At 39.5% G+C, this 26,178-nt stretch overlaps 1 protein-coding gene across 1 annotated transcript in view; it reads right to left on the minus strand.

Annotated features, from left to right (window-relative positions):
- Positions 1 to 5,464: 5,464 nt before the first annotated feature.
- The window catches only part of LOC148542883 (uncharacterized), a 39,870-nt gene continuing 19,156 nt past the window's right edge, over positions 5,465 to 26,178 (minus strand). The window contains exons 3-7 of the mRNA XM_088460496.1: positions 16,714 to 16,857; positions 15,998 to 16,120; positions 12,928 to 13,056; positions 11,745 to 11,912; positions 5,465 to 5,846 (exon numbers count right to left, since the gene is read on the minus strand). Coding sequence (XP_088316622.1) covers positions 5,751 to 5,846; positions 11,745 to 11,912; positions 12,928 to 13,056; positions 15,998 to 16,120; positions 16,714 to 16,857 — 660 coding nt within the window. The 3' untranslated portion in view covers positions 5,465 to 5,750. The remainder of the gene's footprint in view (positions 5,847 to 11,744; positions 11,913 to 12,927; positions 13,057 to 15,997; positions 16,121 to 16,713; positions 16,858 to 26,178) is intronic.

Below are 26,178 nucleotides of genomic sequence, written 5' to 3' on the forward strand. Positions count from 1 at the left end.
CATTACATCCTACTAATTAAATATCCATTAATAACATAAGCACTATTAAGTTTATTGAAAAAGTTCCAATGTCTAAATTAGTCATTAAAATTTACCTACTAATCCTGAAGTATTATATATTTTTTTAAAAATAAACATTTTTTAGAAAAAATAAACTCAAAATATCTTCTAGATACTTGATTGTAGTTGATTATATACATTTTCATTTAATATATTAGGGCCATAAGCAATGAGAAAAAAAAATCGTTAAAAATAAAATTATACCCTTGTTATGAAAAGTGAATAAAATGAGTGTACAAGTGTGAATAATTATGTTTATTTAATAAACATGATACAGTAAGAAGGATGTCAGAGGGGGGACATTTAACCCCCCATTACATATATACACTGAAGTGTAGTTTAAATAACTAATAATGGTTGTGAACACACACGACAAAGTAATCAACATTAAATTGTGACAAAAATCATAATGTAGTGAGAGTGAATAAAAAGGTGTCAAAAATAGTAATAATTTATTGGTATGAAAACTATTTAGTAACCTATCAGAATAAATTGTCTTCTACAAATCATGAGAACTCTCATGTATAGTCATATAACTTCCAAAATAACAAAGAAAAAGAGACTACCTTCATTAACCCCTCAGTAGTTGTGTTATAAATCTAATTGCTGTATATTCAATTAGTGTATGAATTCTACTTGTCCACCCATGTGGTCCAATGTGGTGGAGATACCACCTTCACAGATTTATTTTATATTTATTAATCTGGAAATCCTGTTAATCTAGTAAAATACAACCTTTGATCTCTATTATTATTATTTAGTGTCTTCATTATACACATATAGTTAGTGAGATGCCATTAGTTATGGAATCAACCAATTGGTCTAGAAATTATAATCAGATATTGTTGGTTACAAAATTTGAGGAAATATAATATTTGTTGTATACATATCTATATAAGAAAAGATAGATGTTGCTAGTTATTACAGAATAGATTAGAATACATGTATATTTTTAATGATTATTTACAATATATTATTATAGATCTTAGAAGACAGACAAATCACTTATAGAATGCCTATTACAGTAAATATACAAATTTAGTATTCACCACTTCCAATTTTGAACATACCATTTCCCCTATTGATACGTTAATTGTCTCCTCATCTATGATCTAATTAAAGCTGATATTCCTGAATAAATTAGGAAATAATGTATTAAATGATAATTAATGGATTAGTGTTCTTATGGCCAAATTACAGTGCTGTACCATATCATTAATGGATATTGATATATTTAATGTACTTCAATTTAGACAGAAGCTAATAATGCTAGGATAATGCTGCATATTTTGATTCATAGCATCTCATTATCCATATGAATGCGTATTTAAGGTTCTTTAGAGAAAGGGAGCATAGCCGTTTTCTTCAAGCCTCCTTGATGTAGGCTGTTCATTAGAAAGATGAATTTTGTCTTTTCATCCAGGTTACCTCCTCAAATTCCCATCTGGACATGTTTAATGCCAAATGCTTGTAGGGTACTAGGATTACTGCTGTGATATTTGTAGAAATGCCTAGCTTCTGTCGTGAGGTGTCTAAATTTTTCTAGATCAGTGCTGCCATTACGAATTGTCCCTGCATGCTCTAATATCCTCACTTTGAGGGATCTGGATGTTTGGATTAAACACCATTTAATCTAGCATATTCTCCATGATTTTTGTTGAATTTACGAGCCTGTGAGGCCCACGATACATACCTAGGTGTAATTAATAATCCATTCAGAGATCGCAGAACTCCAAAGAAAAGTCTGCATGGTAGCAGAAGAATTGTGTATTTTGGTAAGTGACCGAAGTGTGCCAGCATCACGATCAGCTGATCCAGATTGCTGTAACTGAAACAGCCCCGGTTTGTGACACTAACCCCTGAAGGTACTTGATCCTATTAATATGCCTTCCTTTTTCTGCATTAGATGCATTCTCTACTGAAAAGCAAAGGCTTTACCCAATTCCATTAACTCCTGTCAAATGGGTTTCATTTCCCAGTAATCCTTTACATGACCATACCACATACAGTAAATAAATTTGTACAATATATACATATATGTTCCAGTCAGTAGTTGAAATTTTTTTTAGGAACACCTTCCCTTATGTTGTACACATACAGAAGAGCAATACTGACTTGAACAATGCAAGCCCAGGCTTTGAATATATCAGTGTGATGATCTCATTATGCTGCATATAGTTCTAAGGTAAGTATCCTTAGTGGATAAAGGACATGGAGCTCAGGTTCCTGATTAACCTGCACAGTCTTTTAAGGTTATCTAATCCTTTGCTCTTTGACTAGAAAAATAAAATAAAGTATATATTGTGATACTTGGGGTAATTAGCCGAGTATAAATGGTATCAATGGTGCAGTGTTAGGTGCTTGAATCAGGGTCCACACAGCATTTCAGGTTATAAATAAAAAAACAAACAAAAAGTGGTTTTAAGGTCAGCATAAATATGGAAACAAAAATAACAAACGTCTAGCCCCATTTGGGCACCAACTCACTTCTGTACCTTTGCAGACTAGCTTCCCAAGGTTAGTCAAACATAGTCCAAAGTCTCTCTGCCTCCTGCAGAGCAACACTGGGATAACTAGCCTGCCTCTGGCTTGTCAATCGTCAGCTGTCCTGACACAGGCTCTGGCCTGGTCTTTAACTGGCTGGCTGCTACAGCCTCACAGTTGCAGTCTTAACAGTCTTTTAGATGTTTTATGTTTTCCCTACCTCCTATAGGTCTGAATTCTTGCTTCCTAGCCACCAGTGGTTTCCCAGTACACACTGGTCTCTAATTGCAGTCCCACCTGGACATTGACTGCTCCAGCCCCATCTGTGCAAAGGGCAGCCATTAGGCATCTTCCCACAATCCTTTTCCTCTGTGTGGGTGGATCTTTCTTGCCCCACACCGAATCTGCAGCTCACCAGCACCGTTTATTCTGTCACATATTATAAATAATAAAAAAAAAAAAAAAATAAGTTCCTCATGTGTCCACACTCACTTAGAAGTGATCAGCCTGCTGGGGTACTACACAAAACATTGGTGTAGGAAAAATCCATATTCCAAAAGCTGTATAGTAAAATATAGGGGTGCTCTCACCAGGCTTTCAATCAAAGTTTATTTATTAATCACATCAAAATATATTGATCAACGTTTCGGTCCTCACAGGACCTGTGTCATCAATATACAATTAATCATTACAGATAAATGTAAGGCCTATATGTGTAATGATTAATTGTACCTTGACAAAAGGTCCTGTGAGGACCAAAATGTCGGTGAGTATATTTTTGATGTGGTGAATAAATAACCTTTGATACCTCTGATTGAAAGCCATACAAAAATACATAAATACAGCCTCCCATATCCAAAATGCTTGGGACCAGGGGTATTTTGGATATCGGAGTATTCCGTATTTTGGAATATTTGTATACCATATTGAAATGTTTTATAAATAGGGCCCAAATCTAAACACAGAATGCATTTATGTGTCATATACACATTATACACACAGCCTGCAGGTAATATTATACAATATTTTCAATAATTTTGTGGCTCAAACAAAGTTTGTGTACATAAATTAATTTCATGTATGTTTCATATACACACACACACAGTCATTTTATGCTTTAAGGCACAAAATTATTAAAAATAAAAAGTTTTTATACATTGATCCATCAAAAAGCAAAAGGTTTCACTAGCTCGGTCATGCTAAAAATATTCCGTATTTCAGAATATTTGGATATGGGAGACTCAAGCTGAAAAAAATAAAAAATAAATAAAATTATATATTTTATATCTTTGGTGCAGTATACATCCTTAGAGTTCTTATCACAACTGTCTGCTGCCGCTCTGCAATACATTATTTCTACAGTATGTAAGACAGACGTTAATTGAGTAATTTTATGCACAGCAGTATAGAAAATTAGTATGAAGTTAAGTAAAAATCCTCTGTTACCTTCAAGTTAAAACTTCTTTAGTATTTCGCTAATATGATCAGTAGCAATTTCCTATTTCATATATTAAAGAAGCTTGTGAATCTACAGGGAGGGAAGGGAAGGTGTGCCTTGGTAGTTTAAGAGGTTCAGTCTAGGTGAAACAGACCTTGTCAGCCTTACTCATGGCACTGTACATATCCTGTTGCATCATCAGGTCAGCAACAGTGTCTAAGAACTTCCCGCTGAAGAGATGAGCAGGCTTAGCTTTGTCAGTTGTCTCCTCCTTCACTGGGATCCCAGTTGGGAAATTAGCTCTGCCACTCCCCCACTTCTCAGAGACACTTCAACAGCACCTCCATTTAAGTTAACTCCCAATAGTCCGCTCACTCCACTATACTGTATATATGCGTACACTGCCTGCCAACTGTCTCTTGGCATGCTGTGCTTCTAGAAAAATTTTCTCCTTGTGCTGCTGAGAGTCTGTTTTACCCCTTACAGGCAGTGCGATTCTATTCCAGTCTATAGAAGCATCTCTACGGTTCATGGTCTCTTGCACAACCAGGCAGCTCTGAAGTCACCCTGAACTTGTTCAGTACATACAGTAAATAGGATTTCAATTACATTTTTGTCTTACAACTTATTCACACACGTCCACTTTCCAGCTAACAGTTTTGTCTATTATAATATATAGCCTATAGTTAACCAGGTGCTACATATGAATATAAACACCTTTTGACCAAATATATATAGATAAAATGTTATGTATGCTTCAAATAAGGAATAATAATTTCATTTGGAGACCACAAGCAGTCATTTGTACATTTTGCCAACATGCCATACCCAATAACAATAAGACTTTGGCCTTTTGGTAAATAAATCTCACTTTTCAAAGCCACCATTTATTGATGCTTCTGAGTGCAGAATTTGAAAACAGTAATACTATTAAAGTTCAAAGAAAGTGTGTTTTGCATTTAAACGTATTGTTGTTTTGAATTTTGCTAGCAAACAGAAGGGGGATTTTAAAATCCACCATTTAGTAAATAAACACTTTAGTCTAGCTTTTGCTTCACCTTCAAATACACACTTACATTTTAAAGAATTTAACCACTTCACTACCATCTACATATTCCACCTGTGTATTCTTTAATGAGATATGAGTTGCTTCAATTTGAGTATTTATATGGGTAAAATGCCAGGAACCATTTAATGAAAGTCCTACAATCAGTCTTCCATTTGCAAATGTTGCTCATACCCCCTGCAGATGCAAAAAAATGCCCCAAAATAACTTGCCAATAAGATAACCACTAGAAGCAATATGAAGCAAGATAAGAACCTAGACTATAAGGTCATTAGAAATTATAAAGCCTAATAAAATGCCAATTAGTTACAGCAATTCCCATGTTTAGCAACACTCCATTATCATATGGCCAATTGCTGAAATTTAAAATGGTTTTGTTTAAAGTGTGCCACTAGACATAAATCCGTAGTCATGTATTAACTCAAACTAGTTTATTAATTTAGGTTTACAATGGAGGTTTATATTACAAAAATAGACCTTCTGGTAACAAACATTAAAAAGTGGAAATGTAAAAAAGGAAAAAAAGTTAAGTTAGAATTCAGAAGAAAGCAAAAAATGCAAACAAACCACATGACAGCACTATTCCACGGACCATCTCTCCAAAGCAGTGCATCAATTCTGTACATGAACCATACCCTGTGACAAACTGTATACAATGATGTGACCAAATATTTATAGGTTTTAGATTTGCTTGTACTTTATTTAAGTTACTTTTTTCTTTCTGCCTCTGACAGATTTCTTCAGTGGAGCAGATTGAGTGAGAACAGTTTTGTTTTCTTCCTCTTGTGTTTTCTCTGCCTAGAACATGGATAAATTCAAAATAGAAAACTGAATTCACATTTTAGATAAGGCAGTGTACAAATATTACATGACTTGCAATTTCCACTTACTGATCTCAAAAACATTAGCATATTTGCATACACAATTGCAAAAACATTGTCTTAATGCTTTGTATACATGAAGGTATTTTAATTTTGCAATATGTCAGATTACAGTTGCCTTATATAAAAAATTAAGCTAACCTTGGGAAGTTCCCATATAAGCTTCTCTTGGTACTACAGTATCACTTTTGAAACTGTACCCATACACTCAAGAAACTTTCCACACTCATGTGGTGCTAATCCTGATCAAACACACTTTATAACAAACACTTAGAATTCATTTCAACATATGTGGATAATTTTTATTACATACTTAATTGTGACTTCTATACTAAAATGTATTGAGTAGTTTATGTGCCTAATAATGTCCACATTTAAATTATGAATGTACTAAAGACATCTCATTCTCAGTCATCAATTCTGCTCAACACAGTCTTCTCCACTGCAACTACCACTCTCTCACTACATATCATGCCCCAACGATGCAAAATGAATTTTAAGAATTGGGTTGGGTATAGTTTGTAGACACTCATTTTGACATAGGATTATTTACATCACCATGTCGACAGCAAGGACTTGTCACCATGATTAGAATGTCCAAAAAACATTCCTGGTGGTCCAGTGGTGCATTACCTTGTTATGCAGCTCCAGCGGCTCCAACAGTGTCATCACCATCTGGCAGTGCTGTGATGAGGACATCTTACTTATTAAGTGGTTCTGTAGGTGAGTAATGCCTCTAACCATGACCTTCCCCAGGTGCCCAACCCTCCTACCCTGCAGCCTAGCCATCCTATCCCACAGCATGTTGAAGTTTTAGGTCAATATTTCATAATGCCAACTTCATAACATTAACATTTTGAATGTCAACATGGCATCCCATGAGAATTGTTATAAGTTAGACCTGACCTGTGCCATTAGCAGTTAGCATGCTCTATCCGACCCTGACCATGCAGCTTACATGATCATACAGAAACTTGTGTATGAACAGGGATGAGCATAGCACCGCGCCATTTGGAAGCTGTCCTGCACTCTCCCGTGTGTTTGCTTTCAGCAGTCTGTGTGCCAATGAAATTAGAGTGAATTGCACTCTTCTTGGAAGACATAATAATACAAGCAAGTGTCAATATGGAGCAGTAAATCAGGCACCTACCAATTTCAACCTTTAAGCGAGAAAGCATGTGCCTGTTTGTCATTTTATGCATGGCCAGAGTTTTGGACCTAGCTACAGTGTATCAAATTTATCATGGTGGTGTAGTTTGACCAGGATTAGGTTTTTGCCTAGGTTTGAACTTCATCAGGCCCAGACACACCGTCTCTCAAACCCTAAAAATGTGAACACACATTACACAGGTTCCAAGGCTGGCTCCAGTGGAAAGATACTTTAGTAGCTTCCTCAGTCTGAGCAAACTTGATGATTCAAGCAAGTTCATTCAGATATTCCAGAGCTCTATGGTTGCATGCAAGGCCGCAACTAGAAACTTGTGGGCCACAGCAAGATTTTAAAAGGGCCCCACAGAGATGGGAAAAAATAAATACATTTGTCCCCACACAGAGAACATTAATTTTATGCCACACAGTAGTACCCCTTTTACACATGCCCTTTACTGAGTGTGCCACACAGTAGCAGTGCCACTTATATTTTATGCCCCCCCAGCAGCTCACCTCCCCATGTCCCTCCAGCAGCCTCTCGCCTCCCCAGATGCCATCAGCAACCCGCAGGTGTGGATTTGGGGCTGGGCTGCCAGCTAATTACAGCTGATGCACCAGCAGGCAGTGGCAGACATGGACAAATAGCACTGGCATAATTAGAATCAGGTGCTGGTCTGAGCACAGATTGCCTCACGACCATTGTGCTGTCTCTCCATGACTGCCTGTCAGTGCACCAGCTGTAATCAGCTGGTGAGCAGGCACTGAAACATAACTGACACCTGGGCCCCCCCTTGATGGCCCTGAATGGACTGGCCCACCTTGTGTGCATGATTGCCACAGAGGCACCTTGGACAGCACAGCAGCTGCACCCCTTGCACACACAGTAGTTACACCAATGTTTGAATGCATGTTAGCAAACAGTGGAGATCCTTTATAGGATCAATGGTATGGAGTTACAATCAAGGACAATGTAAACAAATAATGTCTGGGTTGAAGACTGGACCCTGAATTACACCTGCAGCCTTTGTCGGTTATCCCAGCTAGTTTTGTATAAGTGAACTATTATTGTGTCCCCTTGGTGGTTAATGTCTCCTTTAATCATAAGAGTGTGAATATTAAAGAGGCCTCCAGCTGAAAGAGCAGTTAGGTTAATGGTGTTGAATGGGTAGATGCACATTTCAGTATTGTTAATGAAATTGAGGGAGTCCAATTAAAACAGTCATACTGTAAATGTAGGGGAGGTTGATACAAACCAAGATTACAGAAGAGAAATGGAGGGTGTGATTGCTGAGGGGGAATTAGGAAGAGTTTGGCAAAGTTGATAGTGAAATGATATGGTTCAGAGGACTAATTAGGTTTGTGTTTGGGGGGGTGGATGAGTAGGGTTAGGCAAGGGCAGATCAGGAAACATAGCTTTTTCATTAATCAAGAGGCCTGAGGGAGTTGGATTATGTATGTAGTTGAAGGCAGGGACAGGAAGGGTTGATTGGTAGTAAATTTGATTTGGAATAAAAAAAATGTTATTAAAATTTATGAGAGAGGAGGGAAGGAATTTACAAAAAAAAAATTTAAATCATTCACATCAGTCTATGCCCCAAAGAAAGTTTATTTTTTTTCTTGGCAGATGCACTTGCAGGAGAGCAAGTGCATCTGCTTAGAGAAAAACTAAAAAACTTTCCCAAAAGACCCACTGGTGATGAAGATGAGTCAACACAAAAAAACTTTTTGGATGGATGTTCTGCAGATGATTTAACTGGCAGGAGATTCAGTTAAGTAATCTGTACCCCTTTGTAAAGCCAGAGTAAGTAGAGGTAGGAACCTTGAAAATCATTGTCTGGATTTGGGTAGAAATAATTCCACACATAAGTAGTGGATTTTTTTGTCTTGTGGCCAGGCATAAAAATGGGCAATAACTTTCTTCCACTGTTGCTTGATTTACACAAACATCCTCATCAACATCCTCATTAGTGTCAGCTACACAAATATCCTGCTCATCCTGGTGCACTTCCACAGAAGCAGCCTCAATTTCTATGTTAGCATATCCACTTGTGCTTACATCATCATAAGGAGGAAGAACCACCAGTCATGAATAAAGGCCAAGACCTTAGCTTTTCCTTGCCACTTCATGTGGTGAACAGCATACTGTATTGCCAATGTTATGTCTTTCTGCAGCCAACTTTCCCTTTGATGGTTTTTTCTTTACCACTGTAAAAGATTGGTTCTTGATTTTAGATGCACTAACTCAAACCCTGTATGCCCTTGGGCATTGGCTTTAGTAGATTATGGAGATGGACTAGTATCGTATGTTGTTCCTGCTTTCCTCTCATTCTCCAGATCAACAAACATGAATGAAGTGTGGGTACAGCACATGCCAATTTGTACCAATTTAAAATATTACACTGTGGTATCAATGACCATGACCTACAGTGTCACAAGATTATTTATGAATAAGAATAACACTGCACTACCACACAGTGTCACAAGATTTTTTTTGAAGAAAATAATAAGAAAAAACAAACAAACAAAAAAAAAAAACCACACTGCTATACCACAGTGATGTCATTATGTTTTATATATAATACATGTTATTTAGCACTTTGTTGTGGTCTTTTAGTCAGTATGTAGACTAATCATTTACTCACAACAATTAAGAAAAGTGGTGAAATGTTGATTATATTGCGCTACCACTTCGTGTCACAAAATTTTTTAGGAGTAAAACACTGCACTACCACTTAGTGTCAATATTTTTATGAATAAAAATAACACTGCACTATGACTTCTAGTGTCACAATAAACTGCAGTCTGGCCGGCAGTGTCACCAAACAATAATAGTACAGCCAAATTGCTAACGTGCACACACAAAGAAAAAAATAAATAAAATAATATTATTATTTTTTTAACACTGGGGAAGAGCACCCCTGAATGAGACAGCACCCCTTCTTTATGGACAACAAAGCATCCCTGCCAAGTGCGGACAGACCACCTGATAATTATTGTTTATATATAGCCATTTTCTCCTAAAGGACTCAAAGTACTTTACATTTACAGTACAAAATACAAAATAAGCTTAAACAAGGGACATTTGTGAAATGCTTGGGTGAAGAGATAAGTCTTGAGTCTATTTTTGAAGAATTCTACAGTTGAGGCCACTCAAACTTTGCGGGGAAGTGAGTTCCATAAGGTTGGAGCCACAAAACTGAAAGTTTGACCCCAGACAAATTCTGGGAGATTCTAGGTACTGTTAATAGTCCTTTGTCAACGGATCACAGTAATCGTGTGGGATTGGTAAGGAATCAGAAGCTGCTTCAGGTATTTCAGGTACCTTGGGCCATGGCCATGTAGGGCTTTGTAAGTTAGTCAGCCAATCTTGAAAAAACAAATCGCCATCCGACAAGCAGCCAGTGAATGGAGTAGAGAATGGGTGTTATTTGGCTGGAATGGGGCTGGTTGGTTAAAATAGCCTGGCAGCTGCATTTTGTACCATCTGCAAGCGGTGCAATTCTTTTGCTGGGAGACCAATTTATGGGGTGTTGCAGTAGTCTAGGCATGATGATCTAAATGCATACATTAAGTGATTGATTCTGGCTATGTTCCTCAGATGAAAGAATGAGGATTTGATTGTGGCTGATACCTGATGTTTAAGTGTCAAGCCACTATCCAGGACAACACCAAGATTCCGCACATGTTCAGTGTTTTGAAATTCTGATCCCCCAAGTGTAAGACCTGTTGGTTTGCTATGCTGTAGCCAGCTATAATACTGGAAAATAGCATCCCTAATTGACAGAGCACCCCCCCCTGGACAACATAGCATCCCTTTGTGGACTGCAGCCCTAGCCTAATGGACAGGACAACACAGCAGCAGCCACAGATAATTGACAGGACAAGTGACACAGCAGCTGCAGCACCCACTGAAGGAAGTCCCGCCTTTACAGTATATTCTGCAGCCTAAGCCTCTTTATGGACACCACAGCAGCAGCCTTCAGCCCAAGACCCCAACTGGATACACACACTAAGTGACTGACTGCACATCTGCTAGCTTCTCTCCACAGCTGGAGTGAAAATGGCGCCGATCGCAAGGACCTTTATACAATTTAAAACCCACGAGAATCAGACAGTGGGAGGATGACGTTTTGAGATCAGAGTCACGTGGGAAACCTTGTGCAGTGTTCGGAACTCGGTCCAGATCTCAAAGTTCTGATGGGTCCAGTCTCGGAGAACCGGACCTACTCATCACTACTATTTTCGCCATGGCTGTGTCTTACTGTATATTTGGCACTTGTGCAAAATTATGCAAAAAAGTCTCATGAAGCATTTAAGTAAAAGAAGACACCCACTGCTACATCCAAAGATGCAGCATTGGATCAACTGCGTGAACATCAGACATTGAGTAATCCTACTAATGATGTCTGGCAAAATCATGCTGCCGGGCTAGCCACTGGCTTCAGCGAGCCCAGAAAACTGGTCTGACACACCACCCTTATGTGCTAGTAGCATAACAATCATGCTGCGGCTTTTAGTGTACTGTAACCCACATCACAGGACCAGTTCTGCACATGCAATACGGCTCCTGTGCAGATCATTGAACAGATATGCGTAAATCTTTCAATCCTGCCATGAATCAGATAGCAAAGTATAAGCCATACAGTATATTGAATAGAAATCTCACCTTTTTATTCCCATCCTCAGATGTTACCTCTTGCCTACTGTCACTTTCAACTTCCTTCTCTGATGCCATAGTCTTTACAGGGACTTCTTTAATACTAGTTGTAGATCTCTTCTTTCGACCACTCTTAGATTTTGTACCAACAGCAGTTTGAGAGTTAATATCATGGTCCTTTGATGGAGAAAATATTACAATTAAGAGGCAATTCCATAGGTGATTTAGTTTTAAACAAGTGTAAGAGCAACAAGCCCAAGTTTTACTAGCGGTTAAAAAAAAAAAAAAAAAAAACTTTAAAATTGTGCATTCGGGAGGTAGGAGGTGAAGGCCATCACTGACCGGGGCCTACAATAGTGATTAGCCCCATCTCTGGGCACATCTCCCATTAATAAATACTGTACTACTTTTGTAGGAATGAATGTTTGCTTTTAAAGTGCTGACTATTTACAAAATTCAGTATGCAGACATTGTCAATATTTCCCACATGGACTCTAAAAGTGTCATCAGTCCTGGGGATGAAAAAAATTGGTCATCACCACTATATCTACATGGTCAGTCAGAACCCCAATTTTCAAATATATTCAAAGTTTATTGCATATAAAAATGTTATATTGTTGAACATAGACCTAAGCCTACCAAGCTCAACTTTCTAAAGTTAAATTGGAGAAGGGTCAGAGCACTATTTTAACCTTTAACTTGTGTGTACACTGTTTAAGTGGAGATTTCCCCATTATGAGTTATAGGTAAGTAGAAAAAAAAACCACCACACTCGGTCACACTATCCCTGCTCATTAAAAGCCTGCAAAGGTACCAAGTTTAAGTACATTTTCATAGTAAAAAAAAAACCACTCAAAATGAAAAAAATATTGAATGGCACATCATGTCCATCTACATTGCAAGCTTTCCTGTGCACTCTATGGGATATAAGAGCAATCTTGCTTTGTGGAGTGTAGTGTAACTGGCTGATGTGTGCAGCTGAATATCACTGATGCTCAGCCACAAATCAGCTAGTTTAATTTACCCATTAAGGTGATTTTCTGAGAAACCATTCTCCACAATGCAATGAAACTTGGTTCTAATAAAGTTTGTTGAAAAAAAAAAAAAAAAAAAACACCCAAACAAATCAATAGTGATAATATTGATCCAGTATATATTTTCATACATAGTTACTAGCAATTTTGCCACCCACATTCTCTGTACCATCCATAGATTCAATAGCTTTGTAAAAGGTTGAAGCAGAAACATCATTGTCCTTCTTCCTGCCACGTTTATTGGGTTTGAAGTCTTGGAGGGCCGTTTTCTCTATATCAGCAGACACCTTAGAAGATCAAAACATTTTAGTAGGTTACTTCACTACATTCTAGCTCAAACTTTAAAGGAAAGTTTACTGAGGACTATAATCATTGGTTAAAGCAAGTCATTTATATATTTCTGTAACTTAAAAATATAAGATCCCAACCACCATAACAACCTTACTTACCTGGACTGTAGAAAAAACAGGAGATTGTCAGAGTATGGTTTCCTTGCCTCCTCCAAGGCAGCATATACTGTAAAAATTGATTAAAACTCACCTTCTCCAGAATTAGGATTGGAAAGAATACACACGGAGGGGTATAGAAGACCAGAAGCCTCCTCTCCTTCCTCTCCACAAGCTGTAAGATATCTTAACACCATATATTATTTGACTTAGGAAATGACACATACTACCATGGAGGAGTCAAGGTAATCAGTTTAAAAAGTAATTTCCAATTAACTTTTCTTCTCTCTTTAGCAGCTATTACAGTGGAGTTAATGTATGCAAAAGATGAAACTGTTTTATGTGGGCCCCATAACTACTTCAAATATAATACACTCCACACAATAAAATTAGAACGAAAAGTACTTTGTGCAATTACATGAAGAAAAAGTTGATCTCATCTGAATCTTCAATATGGAAATCGTAATGTTTAGTGAATATACAGTACAGTCTGAAATAGATGCAGAATCTCTCCCATGATGCAACCATAGCTGTAGTAGAAGTCCAATACTTCCTGTCCACTTTGACTGTATAGGCGTCCCAAATCCAGGATTTTATCAACCTTGTAACAGATGCTTTTGAGGCCAATTAAAACTTTCCTTTATCGTTTATTAAAACAAACGATTCCATGGTGTTTCTAAATTCCTTAGTTGGCAATTCATGCCTTTTAATCCCAATTTATATCTATTTCCCCATATTCCCTGGGCTATACTGTAGATATCATTGATAGATTCAAAGCTGCTGCAGCTGCTGGATGTAGCTTTTATTCAAACCTTCAGTCCATCCCAACTAGGAAATAATTTACTTCTTCAAGGTGAAAAATCTCTCTCCTGGGTAGTCGAGCTATTGTTCTGTTCACTTTTGTTGGTGTCCCAGGTCTATGCCTCTTCAGAAAAGAAGGCTATATATGCCAGAGGTTCCCAAACTCTGCCAATATAGTCCAGATATTAAGGATATCCATCCTTGAGTTCAGATGGTAAGATCAAATTGACCAAGGTACTAGTTAAGTCACCTGTGCTCAAACCGGGATATCCTTAAAACATTGACTAATTACAGTTTTGGTACCTCTTGTTAAATGCAATATGGTGAATTCTTAATGATGAATTTGTCTAGGTGCACTCACTTTTAATGGAGTTATGAATAGGGATAATTAAGTATGAGTAAAATGCCAGGTATTTCTTTGAGGACTTAACGCCAGCATCAGTGGTAACTAATTTGAGTGTGGATTTGAGCCATCAGATGCTTCAGTTTCAACCTGCTGCACCACATAATTCATGCTCCTCAGAATCAATGTTGACTAATGACTCATCTCTTGGATTTGAACTGGTTAAATCTTTCTTTGTAACAAAAAATATCAGAAAATGCAGTTTTTCATCCATGTAATACAGTGGTTCTTAAATGCGGTCCTCAGTTGACCAGGAAATTGTGAACTGTGTAGGGCAGCATTTTTCAACCACACTGCCATGGCACACTAGTGTGCCATGAGCGCTTGTCAAGTGTGCCACAGCGGTAAGCTCAGCGTACTTGTACTGTAGAGCGTTTTATTCCTGAGGAGGCTAATGTAGTGTGTTTTATTCCAGTAGAGGCCAATGTGTGTATATTTTGTTTATGTGGGAGCCAATGTTTGCTTTTTACTGGACTCGCCTGGTACATTGCCTTGGCAATTTTGTGTAGTGTGCCTCAAGTTGAAAATCACTGGTGTAGGGTCCTAACAGGTGCACAAGTGTATTCATTACTCACACTTTAAAAAAAATCCATAGGTGGAGCTAATTATTTCACATGATTCTGAGAAGAGACCTGGAGAACATGCTCTGTTTTGGGTCCCAAGGACATCGTTTGAGAAACTGATGTAATACATTTAGCCACATGAAGGGATGGCTGTTATTGCTAATTAGAACTGCAGTTAATGTATATACACATCAGGTACCTTCTAATCAAGCAGAACAATGCAATGTTTAACTTGATAGATTTTTCATCTGTCTGATTAAATGTTTAGCCTGCAGCCCATAATTAGTGCATACAACACAACCATATAAAATCCTAAAAAAACAAAGTGTGATGCCTGTGGCTTATCCAGTATTTGATTGGGACAACTTCTCCATAGGTCTTTGGCTAGGTTTGGTTCAAGAGCTGCTACAGGTTAATACTAAATGATGACAGTCAGGAATGTCAAATAGTCAGCAACCCCTTCAGCATCTCAGTGGAAATCAATTTCAGCAATTACAAAATGCTCCCAGCATTCCCTGTATTGTAATTCACAACACATTATTTCATCACACACTGCACTAAAATGCACCCATCTTAAAAAGGTGCAGAGCAATAATTGCAGCAGTAAACAAGAGAATATAGTTCCCATCACACCACCAAATGTTTGGTCCCATCTCCTTCACTAACACTGAAGGCACATGCACCTGGGTTTCAGGAAATAAGCAGCCTATCAATCTTCAGTCTCTCCTGGCAGTAACTCTACTGTAGGTAATACCCAAAGACTATAACAACAACAAAAACATGCCCACCCAGACTCTAGGATGAAAACAATAGTGAGACATACTAAGCAGGGTCCAGTATACCATCTAGATGTGTTATCTTCCCTGTCCTGACATTAGAAGGCTAGTTTACCCCATTGTTTATGCTGACAGAAAAGAGAAATGTTGCATTGCATCTACTTCCATTTGTACATTAAAACATGGTTATAGGGATGAAGTCCACCATATACATTAGCCAGCTAATATTTGCCACCTACGTTCTCTGTGCCACACATGGGTTCAGAATCTTTGTACATGCTTGTAGCAGTATTTTTCTTCTTCCCGCCACGTTTATTGGGTTTGACATCTTGGAGGACTATCTGCTCTACATCTGCAGGTTCCTAAGGAGACAAACATTATAGTATGTTACTTTACAAACCATAAGGCAAGTTTACACAGATAAATGTGAACATTTAATGGGATGTAGTTTATTTCCTGGCTGTAGGGATGCCAACGCGGAAATCCCAACACCAGTCAGAATCCCGGCACCATCTTCCCAATGGTAAGTATTGGGATGGTGGGGGTGGGGGGGGGGGGGTTGGGAGGATAGGGGTTAGGCACTAGAGGGAGGGTTAGAGTTAGGCTGCAGTGTTTAGGTTGTGGGGGCAGTGACCATTAGGTATAGGGTTCGTATATTTACCACCAGGTCTTGGTATCCTAACCGTGTCAGGATGCCGGCATCACGCTTCTGACCGCCAGCATCCTGTACCCAACCCATTTAAACCTGTACTACAGATGTGTAGAAGAGTTGTCCAATGTAATCCATTACAATTTGTAGTGACAAAAAAAAAATTTACTTATACTGAATGTGGACAAAGTAGCCTTGCCGATCAAATTCCTTTGCTTGTTTGTACAGTTACTGCAATATTTGTAAAATGCAGTATGTCCAAATGCTAAATATTTCCACTGAATAAGTTTTCTAGATAATATTTACCTTTTTCCCACCTGCATTCTCTGTATTCCCTGTAGAATCAGAATCTTTGTGCAAGGTTAGAGCAGGAGCAGCATTTGTCTTCTTCCTGCCACGTTTATTGGGTTTGATATCTTTGACTGTTTTCTGATCTACATTAACAGATTCCTAAAAAAAATTAAAATTTTAGTACATTACATAAAAAAAAAATGAAAACAAGAGATGATGGAAATGGAACAAACATAGGGGTTCCAAGATAATGCGAGCAGGGTCTCATGTCTTCCTGCCATGTTCCGATCCCAAAACAAGGCAAAAAAGTAATCTTCTTGGCATTGGATTTCATATTAAAGTCTTGCTGAGTATGTTGGACTTTTAGATCAACTTATTTTGTTCACTTTGCCAGGACCAAAGGGCTGTCAAGATCTTGCTATTGGATCACTACAATTTGGCAACCATCATAGACCTGTAAAGTTTAAGCCTTTCTTTCCAATTGACACAATTTTGATATCTGGTCAGGCTTATAAGAATTGCCCACAATTATTGGCACCTGTACTGTGATTCAATTTGATACACTATGAATCAAAGGAATGGTGGAAGAATATTTTACAAATTAATCACACTTATTTTGAATACTGGAGGGAAAAAAAAAATGCAAATTTGAATCACTTGTACAAACTAGCTTTGATGTACTTAAGCTGCCAACCCTCCAGTTTGAACTCAGCCAGGAACCTTGTTAGCAATCGGCATAGGTGGAGACTTCCTCAAAATGTGGAAAATTTCATGTTCATAAACTCCAAATCTATAAGGAAGACCTTTGCCACCAAATGCAACAAAGTACAGAGACTTCTGTAATAATGGAAACCAGTGGGGATGAACTACTATTGTGTGTTGATGATGTGAACACTGATAAGATTAAGGAGGATGAGGATGATAACGGACATCTTCCCAGTGTAGAGAGGTATAACAATGCTGTTGACAAATTTAAGCCTTTTGGTTGCTTGTTTTGTGGGGTACCAAACAAACCAAGCACTTCATCGACAGGACTGCCACTTTTAGAGCTAAAGTGCTTGGTCTGTCAAACTGTGCATGTCCTTTTTAATATAAAACATAAGGGTAGGTGGGAGGGCCCAAGGACAATTCCATTGTTTACCTACAGTATTCAATTCATTATGGGCTTTGCCAATTTGTGTTTAGCAGGCAGTGTATATTACAGTACAGAAAAGAAATATGCCCGCGCTCGGTTTTACCCATATCATACATGGTACCAGCAGCATGGCAAAATTAATGCCATAAATGTATACAAACAGAAAAACGTCTGCTATCGGCACTAACAATAATATACTACAAATTTAAAATAAATATATATATATATATATATTTATTTTAAATTTGTAGTATATTATTGTTAGTGCCGATAGCAAAAGTTTTTCTGTTTGTATACATTTATGGCATTAATTTTGCCATGCTGCTGGTACCATGTATGATATGGGTAAAACCGAGCGCGGGCATATTTTTCTGTTTTGTTTCAAAATTTTGCCTTGTGCTATCATGGCAGCTTTCATTTAAGGTTATAACAGCCAGCCCCTGTATAGATGTTTTCCTCTGTATCTAGGAGGTGAGTACATTTAACTGCAATGTAATGACGTGCTAGGCATATATGCTAGTGTTAGGGACCTGAAGAAAAATGGGGTCCCTTGATGCTGGGCTGCAGGCTTAAATGCTTTGATCAAATCATGACAAAATCCCCTTTGTTTTATTTGCTGCACACATAGATAGATTTTTAGTATATTATTGTTAGCGCCGATAGCAAAAGTTTTTCTTTAGTGTATATTACAGTACTTTGAGCATTGGTGTTCTGTAGCTTGCAAGACTACAGTATCTCTTTTTTTTGGTCTCTGAATAGTTGTGTACACATTTAGCTTTATTGCAATAAAGCAACTTGTATACTCTAACACTTGAAACTGGACAAACAAGCAGCAAGACTGCTATGTACTAATCAAACAGGGTCTAATACACATCAGTCTCCACCAATGATGGCAGCCAAAATGCATTGGGGCCCCTTACGCTATGCAATAGTACAGTTTGCAGTTTGATTTTAAGAGAATAATGAACTTGAGAACAGAAAAAGATTCACTTTTTTTTACTCAGTTCTTACCTCTCCCCCCAAAAAATAAATGTTCTAAACCATGATAGTGTATAAAGAGAGGGGTGACCTAAAAACAGAGGCGACTAAGCACACAAAAGAATGGGGAGGGGAAACAAAGCAGCATCTTACTCCCAGGGACTGGATAAAAATAGGGAAAGAGTGGAATCCAAAGAATGCATTCATCTAATTATCTTCGCCTATAATTATGGAAATACAGATGTGTCCTCATACTGTACATCTTACCTCTGTAGGCTACAAGTCGTGTTAAACATAACTCGTGAGCGTTGTGTGACTGTAGTGTTAAGTGTCTTTTCATGCTACTTTTTACCTTCAAATTGATGTGAATAGTACACACAAAAAGCTTATGCTGATTAAAATATGCGGCATGCCTATATTTTGAGTGCATCTACATGTGAAATGCTACATTACAGTGTCAGCGGCTGTGACATTAACTTAACATTTCACATGCAGATACACCCTCAATTGTCACAACTACAAGGGCTGTTTAACATGCAAGAGTTATTTGGACACAACTGAATTGCAGACAATTAAAAGTCCCACCAATTCCAGTACAACTTTGGCTTTCTCCGCTGTTTAAAGATAAAAAAAAAAAAAAATTAAACAGAATAGGACAAAATTGATAATTTGTTACCCTAACTTAAAATTATCAATTTTGAGGGTCATCCATGTGCATTATCACTATGCAAGAAATGGACGTAGATAATATTTGTTTGAAGAAACATTTAAAGTGATCCATTTTCCATTACATACCAGACCTGCCAGTATACTCATTGAAGGGAAAATAAAAAAAAAAATAAAAAAAAAAAGAGTTATGGTAGTACATGCCTCAGTTAACTTTCTTCAAGGTCCATAGGGTCCACAGGATCTGCCTTGAGGTATGTAGTTGATGTGATCCATTGCACCAAACAGCTTCCAGCTTTGAGGCTCACAGTATGCACTGGTCCTCCTCCCTATATACCCTGCCCCCAGCCACAGGAATTCAGTTTGTAAAAAAGCCTAACGGTAAGAGACAAAGTGGAGAAGGAAGTACAATGAACCCAAGAAACACTCAATACGGAGAGTGAATCAGTGATACAAAAAAGCAAAAAAAAATTATCCCAACTTAGGTCAGGTGCATCAGAGTGGGTGCCCTGTGGACCTCGAAGAAAAAGATAACTGAGGAATGTTATACCATAACTCTAAAATTGTCTTCTTCAGGGTCCACAGGATCTACCTTGGGGACATCCTAAAGTAGTTCTCTTCAGGGTGAGGACACTCCTGAGCAGAGGAGAATTTTGACTCCCAGGATGCTTCCTTTTGGGTGGCAAAGTATCAAATGCATAAAAATTTGATTAAAAAAAATAAAAAATAAAAAAAAGAAGTGTATGAATGGACACCAAGTGGCTGCCTTGCACAGTTGTTCAGCTGAGGCACCATGTCCAACTGCCCATGATGGTCCCACAGACCGAGTAGAATGTGTTGTCCTCTTGATTGGGACAGGGAGATCAGCCTGTGTATAAACCTGAGAAATAGTCATATGCAACCAGGAAGCCAAAGTCTGTTAACTGGCCAAACTTCATTTGTGAAACCCATATAAAACACAAAGAGCACATCTGATTTCCTGATTGAGCTAGTACAATCCATGTAGATACGTATGGCATGAACCACATCCAGGGAAGCTTCACCCTTAGAAAGGTCTGAAAACAGAGGCCAGGGACTATAATTTCTTAAATATGAAAACAGGATACCATCTTAGGAAGGTAACCCACTCTAGTACGAAGAACATCCCTATTTTGCTGAAAAATCAAATATGGGGAGCGACATGACAGTGCTGCCAAATCTGAAACTCTGCGTGCTGAGGACATTGCTAGGAGAAGAAGGGTCTTCGCTGTAAACCATCTAAGGTCCACCTTATCCAAGGGCTCATAAGGAGAAGCTTCCAGTGCCCTTTGAACCAAAGAAATCCAACTGTGCCACCAGAGGGACAAATGGAGTTTGTAGATGGAGAACCCCCTGCAACAATGTTCTAACATCCTGCAGGGGAGCAATTCTGTGCTGGAACCATTCTGACAATGCAGAAACATGAACTCTCAGGGTAGCCAGGTGAAGACCCAAGTCTAAACCTTCCTGAAGAAAAGCAAGCACTTACAAGACCATGAAAACTTTAGGGTCATATTTTCTGTGTGAACATCAAACAAAAAATGAATGCCAAATCCTGTGATAGATGCAGACCGAAGCAGGCTTCCTTGCACTCAGCAACATCTGGATCACAGAAAGAGAAACCTTTGGCCTTTAAGATGGAAGACTCAAGAGCCAGCCGTCAAAGCCAGCCAAAGTAAATCCGGATACAGGCAGGGACCATGCACTAGTAAATCTGGTAGTAGAGGCAGTGGAGGTGGACTGTATTGATAGACATGTCAGAATGGTGAACCAATGTCTCCTGGGTCAGGCAGGAGCCATTAGTATTATCCTGCTGCCCTCCAGTTTGAACTTTGATGACCCTTGTTAGGAGGGAGCTTGGAGGAAACAGGTATGCCAACCTGAAGTCCCATCTCAATGCCAGAGTGTCCATGAAGGTGGCTGAGGGGTCCCTTGTTCTGGATCCGTACCTGGGGACCTTGTGGTTGTGACATGATACCATGAGGTCTACATCTGGTAGTCCCGACCGGTCCATCAGGAGTTGAGAGATGTCCAGATGGAGAGCCCATTCTCCTGCATGTGTGTCCCGATGACTTATGAAGTCAGCTTCCCAGTTGGACTCCTGGGATGAATATTGCTGCAAGATAACATTCTGCTCACTGCAGAATGTTTGCCACTTCCATCATGGCTGCCGGACTTAATGTGCCTCATTGATGATTGATATAGGCCACAGTCGAAGTAGATCCTGTGCCAGAATGAGTGCTCTGTGCACTGAACGAAGCTCCAAAACATTTATCTGTAGGTGCCTTTCCTGATCCATCCACCTTCCCTGAAAGGTGTGATGACCTGTCACTGCTCCCCATCCTCGTTGACTTGCATCTGTGCTGAGTACCCCCCAATCTGGGACCCATAACAGGTGACCTTTGTCTAAATGAGTCATTAGTCACCAAGCGAGGAAGAGACGAACATCTGGCAAGATGCGGATCTTCTGAGACTTTGTCTGATGATACCAACCATTCCAATGAGACAGAATTCATTGCTGTAGGGACCTGGCCTGGAACTGGGCATAAGCCATAATGTCAAATGTGGACACCATGGAGCCCAGCTCCTGCATTGCCAAGTAAATTGATACTTCCTACTTGCAAAGTAGACTATGCACATGAGATTAAAGTGCTGCAATATTGTCCTCTGGCAGAATCATCATCTGTCCCAGAGAGTCCAGCAGCACCCCTAAGTGCGACATTTGATGAGTTGGAGAAAGAGAATACTTTTTCCAATTGATTATCCGGCCATGCTCTTGTAGGCAGACAATAGTCATCTTGAGAGGACATTGTGCCAATATCAGGTGGTCATCCAAACATGACAGTATCCTGACTCCTTGTTGTCTGAGATGAGCTGTCATGACTGCCATTGGCTTGGTAAATACCTGAAGTGCTGTGGCCAACCTGAAGGGTAGAGCCTGAAATTGGTAAAGTTGCTGATCTACCACCATTCTCAAAAATCCTTGGTGAAATTGTGCAATAGGAACATGCAGATAAGCATCCTGTATGTCTAGGCTCCATTGCCAGCACAGATGCCAGTAGGGTTTCCATATGGAATTTGGGCACATGGATGAATCTGTTGAGAGAATTAAGATTTAGGATAGGGTGTTGTGACCCATTTGATTTCTGAATCAAAAATACAATTTAATAACCACCCCTTCCCTGTTGCATCACAGGAATGGGGATTATGACTCCCGGCCTCAGGAGGGCGTCAATAGTCTCTTGGAGTGCCAGAGATCTGACTGGATCTACAGTTTTCTGTGGGAATTATCCCATCTAGAGGAAGACTGTCCCTTTGCCCTTCCTGTGGGCGAAAGGACAGAGCTGATGACTACCTATACCAGGGCTGGGAATCCTTTTTTCTGCAGAGGGCCAAATATATATATATATATATATATATATATATATATCACTATTTGTGGGCCTGGTGCAGACCATGCCCCCTCAGTGTGCCCTGGGGAGCTGTAAGGGCAGCAGTGTGACCATCTTAAGTATCCTAAGGATGTTCCAGGTGGCACTGCTGCATAGATTATTGCAGCAAGGTGCCATTCTAGGCACCGTGCTAGCCGGATGAGGCTAGCAGAAAAAACTCAGGAGGACCAGACCAAATTATTATGTGGGCCTTATATGGCAACCAGGCTGGAGGGTCCCCCACCCTGACCTATACTTAGGGGTAGTCATAGATGGCAACTCACCAGATACTATGTCATCCAGCTCTGGTCCAAACAGTACCTTCCCAACTAAAGGTAAAGACTCCAGGGCCTTTGTGGACCCTGTATCCACCTTCCAGGTCTTTAGCCAAAGGGTTCATTGAGCATTTCCCAATACCTTAGAAGCCAAGATCCCTGAATCAATGACATCTTCCTACATATACATTGCAGCTTCTTGCATCTGCCTGAGATGCGACAGCTGTTCTCTGGTAGCATATGGCATGCTTTCTTCCAGAGCATTCGTCCATTCTTCCATAGCTTTGGCTACCCAGTCTACAGCCATAGCTGGTCTGGTAATAGCTCCAGATAATGAAAACACTGATTTTAAATAGATAAAGTTTTCTGTTACCTCTTTTAATGAGGATGCTGCAGGAATGGGTAATGTAGAGCTCTTGATCAATCTAGTTACATGAGCAACTACTGATGGGGGAACTTCCCATTTGTTACACTCACCAAGTGCAAGTGGGTATTGAGAGGTTAAATTCCTTGTAACATGAAAATGTTTTTTTTTTAGAGTACTCCATGCTTCAGACATGAGATTAGTCAGTTGTTCAGACTGAGGAAAATAACCTGTAGCCACCTTCTGACGCCTAAAGACCGGAGTCTTAAATTTTCTGTCCAACCATCCAACTAGTTGATTGGTTGGAACGAAAATCTGGTAACATATAGGAGTAAATGATGATCAGCAATTTGCTCCTAAATGCCAAAAAACAGATGAAAATGGCCATTCAGACAAGTTTGTTAAATGTTTGATCTAAACAATTTGTTCAAACAGTTTTTGTAAAGTTTCCAGCATTTGGAAGCAAATTGCTGGTTGGAATGAAAATCTGGTAACGTATGAAAGCAAATGACAATCAGCCAGTTTTATGGTTGGACAGAAAATCTTTAGGTGTATAACCAGCCTTCAATTCAGCAGAACCTCCTCTTCCTCTATACTGAGGACAGATCTAAATGCTCTCACTAGAGAGGGGACATCCACAGAGGATTGGATGGTCTTCTTCCACTCAGCAAGACCCCGAACTCTCAGTATTAGAGTGTGATGAGGAGGCAGAGTCAGAATCCTTAGGCAAATGTCTGAAGAGAACCTCTTATGCCCCTGTTTTACTGCCACTGGTCTATTCACCTGCACCACTTGCTGAGGGGCTATAGATGGCAGCATACTCTGACTACAGTGAGCAGAAGAATCAAACCAATACGGATTCATGGGGGACATATACAGTACATAGAAAGATGCAAATGCTGTGGGTATCACATAGCAGGAGACAATACCGTGGCAAGAGCATGCAATGCTGTGGCCCTGTCCACCAATTGCAACAATACCGGAGACCAAGAGGCCACCCAGGGTGGTTCACATGTACAAGATCAAAAAGGTGGCTGTTTACAACAGACACTACACAACCCATCTTGCACGAGCTCCTGTTCAGACAGGCCTGCAAAACAGGATTTACATGACTTTAGCACAGGAAGATCATCCTTCTTTCCTTTACCTTTAGACATTTTCAATGTGTAACAGGAATAAGGTATAGAGTATAAATGTAATGTGACTTTAAATGAAGAAACCCCCACACACCTTCAAAGGGATGAGGAGAAACAGTGATTGATATATTTGACAGTTTTGAAAACAAAAAAGCAGTATAAATACATCAGCTAGCATCAGTCACATACAAAGCATAAATGTATTCAAATGCTAAATGCAAATGAACTCTTAATCAACTGACCAGCCCCCTGACCCAAGGGAGAGGTTTACAGAGAGACAGACCTAACCTCTGAGGCCAACAGCTTTCAGCAGCACTCCCATGGTGGACTGAGTGTCACACACGAGGTGGTCAGAAGTAGCAAACCAGATGTGGGAATCCACAACTGGAAGTCGCATCCGGGTTGGAGAAGGAGCATGCCTATCTCCCCATAGCTGCGAATTTGATGGCACGGGTACACTGACCTCAGTAGTAGACGCTACCTAGTGCATCTACTACATGTCCCTAGTGACAGACGATGTAACCCAGGCCACCTTAGTGAGGACACATTAAATGAGAGTCACCCGCAGCTACCTCCAATGAGTCTCCTACACTGGAGGCCTGGACTGCTCTGCACATGGTTCCTCATGAGGAATCAGCTTACCTGCAATCTCCATGAATCCGATCGCAGTCCGGACCCCAGCAATGCCGCTACCCGAGCCATGCTAAGGCCCACCGAAATCCCCAGGGCATATAGTGGTACTGGCGTTTCAGCATCGACGGAGGTAGGAGTCACAGTATATGTTTCATATTTGGCACCCAATACTGCTAAACTCAGAAATTCAAATAACCAAGGTAAATCAAAAAAGAAAAAGCCTGGGACTGCCTAGGCAGTCCTGCTGTTAAATGGTGCATCTGGATACTTGCCACACACCAAACAAAAATACTGAATGCCTGTGGCTGGGGGCAGGGTATATAAGGAGGACCAGTGCATGCTAGGAGCTTCAAAAGCTGTAAGCAGTTTGGTGCAATGGATCACGCCAACTACATACCCCAATGTAGATCCTGTGGACCCTGATGAATAAATATTTGTATTATTATTTTCACCACTTAAACATATACAAAACATTAAAAGAACATTATATTGACTGCAAAAATTTATGTCTGTCGAGGGGTGACTGCCATATATGTTGAATCCATCTATACCCCAATTGTTTACAGAAAGAATTAAAAGCTATATCTTAACGTTACTTTATATTAAAGGCATACATGCCTACACCCACGAAAGTCGCGGGAGGCTCCTTTTTTATTCAAGTAACCCACCTGCACTCCCGGCAGTGTAGGCACTTCTCCAGCTTCCTAGTGAAGTGGGCAGAATGGGGAGAAACTTACCTGAGATCTAAGGTCTAGGGTTAGGGTCGTGGGGCTTAATGACGCGATTCTAGTATAATCATGTAATTTGGCCCTGCCCCCTATTAAAATATGCAGAATTTGCCATG

Source organism: Taudactylus pleione, unplaced genomic scaffold, assembly GCF_031769625.1.
Source record: "Taudactylus pleione unplaced genomic scaffold, aTauple2 ptg000007l, whole genome shotgun sequence".
NCBI classification, from domain to species: Eukaryota; Metazoa; Chordata; class Amphibia; order Anura; family Myobatrachidae; genus Taudactylus; species Taudactylus pleione.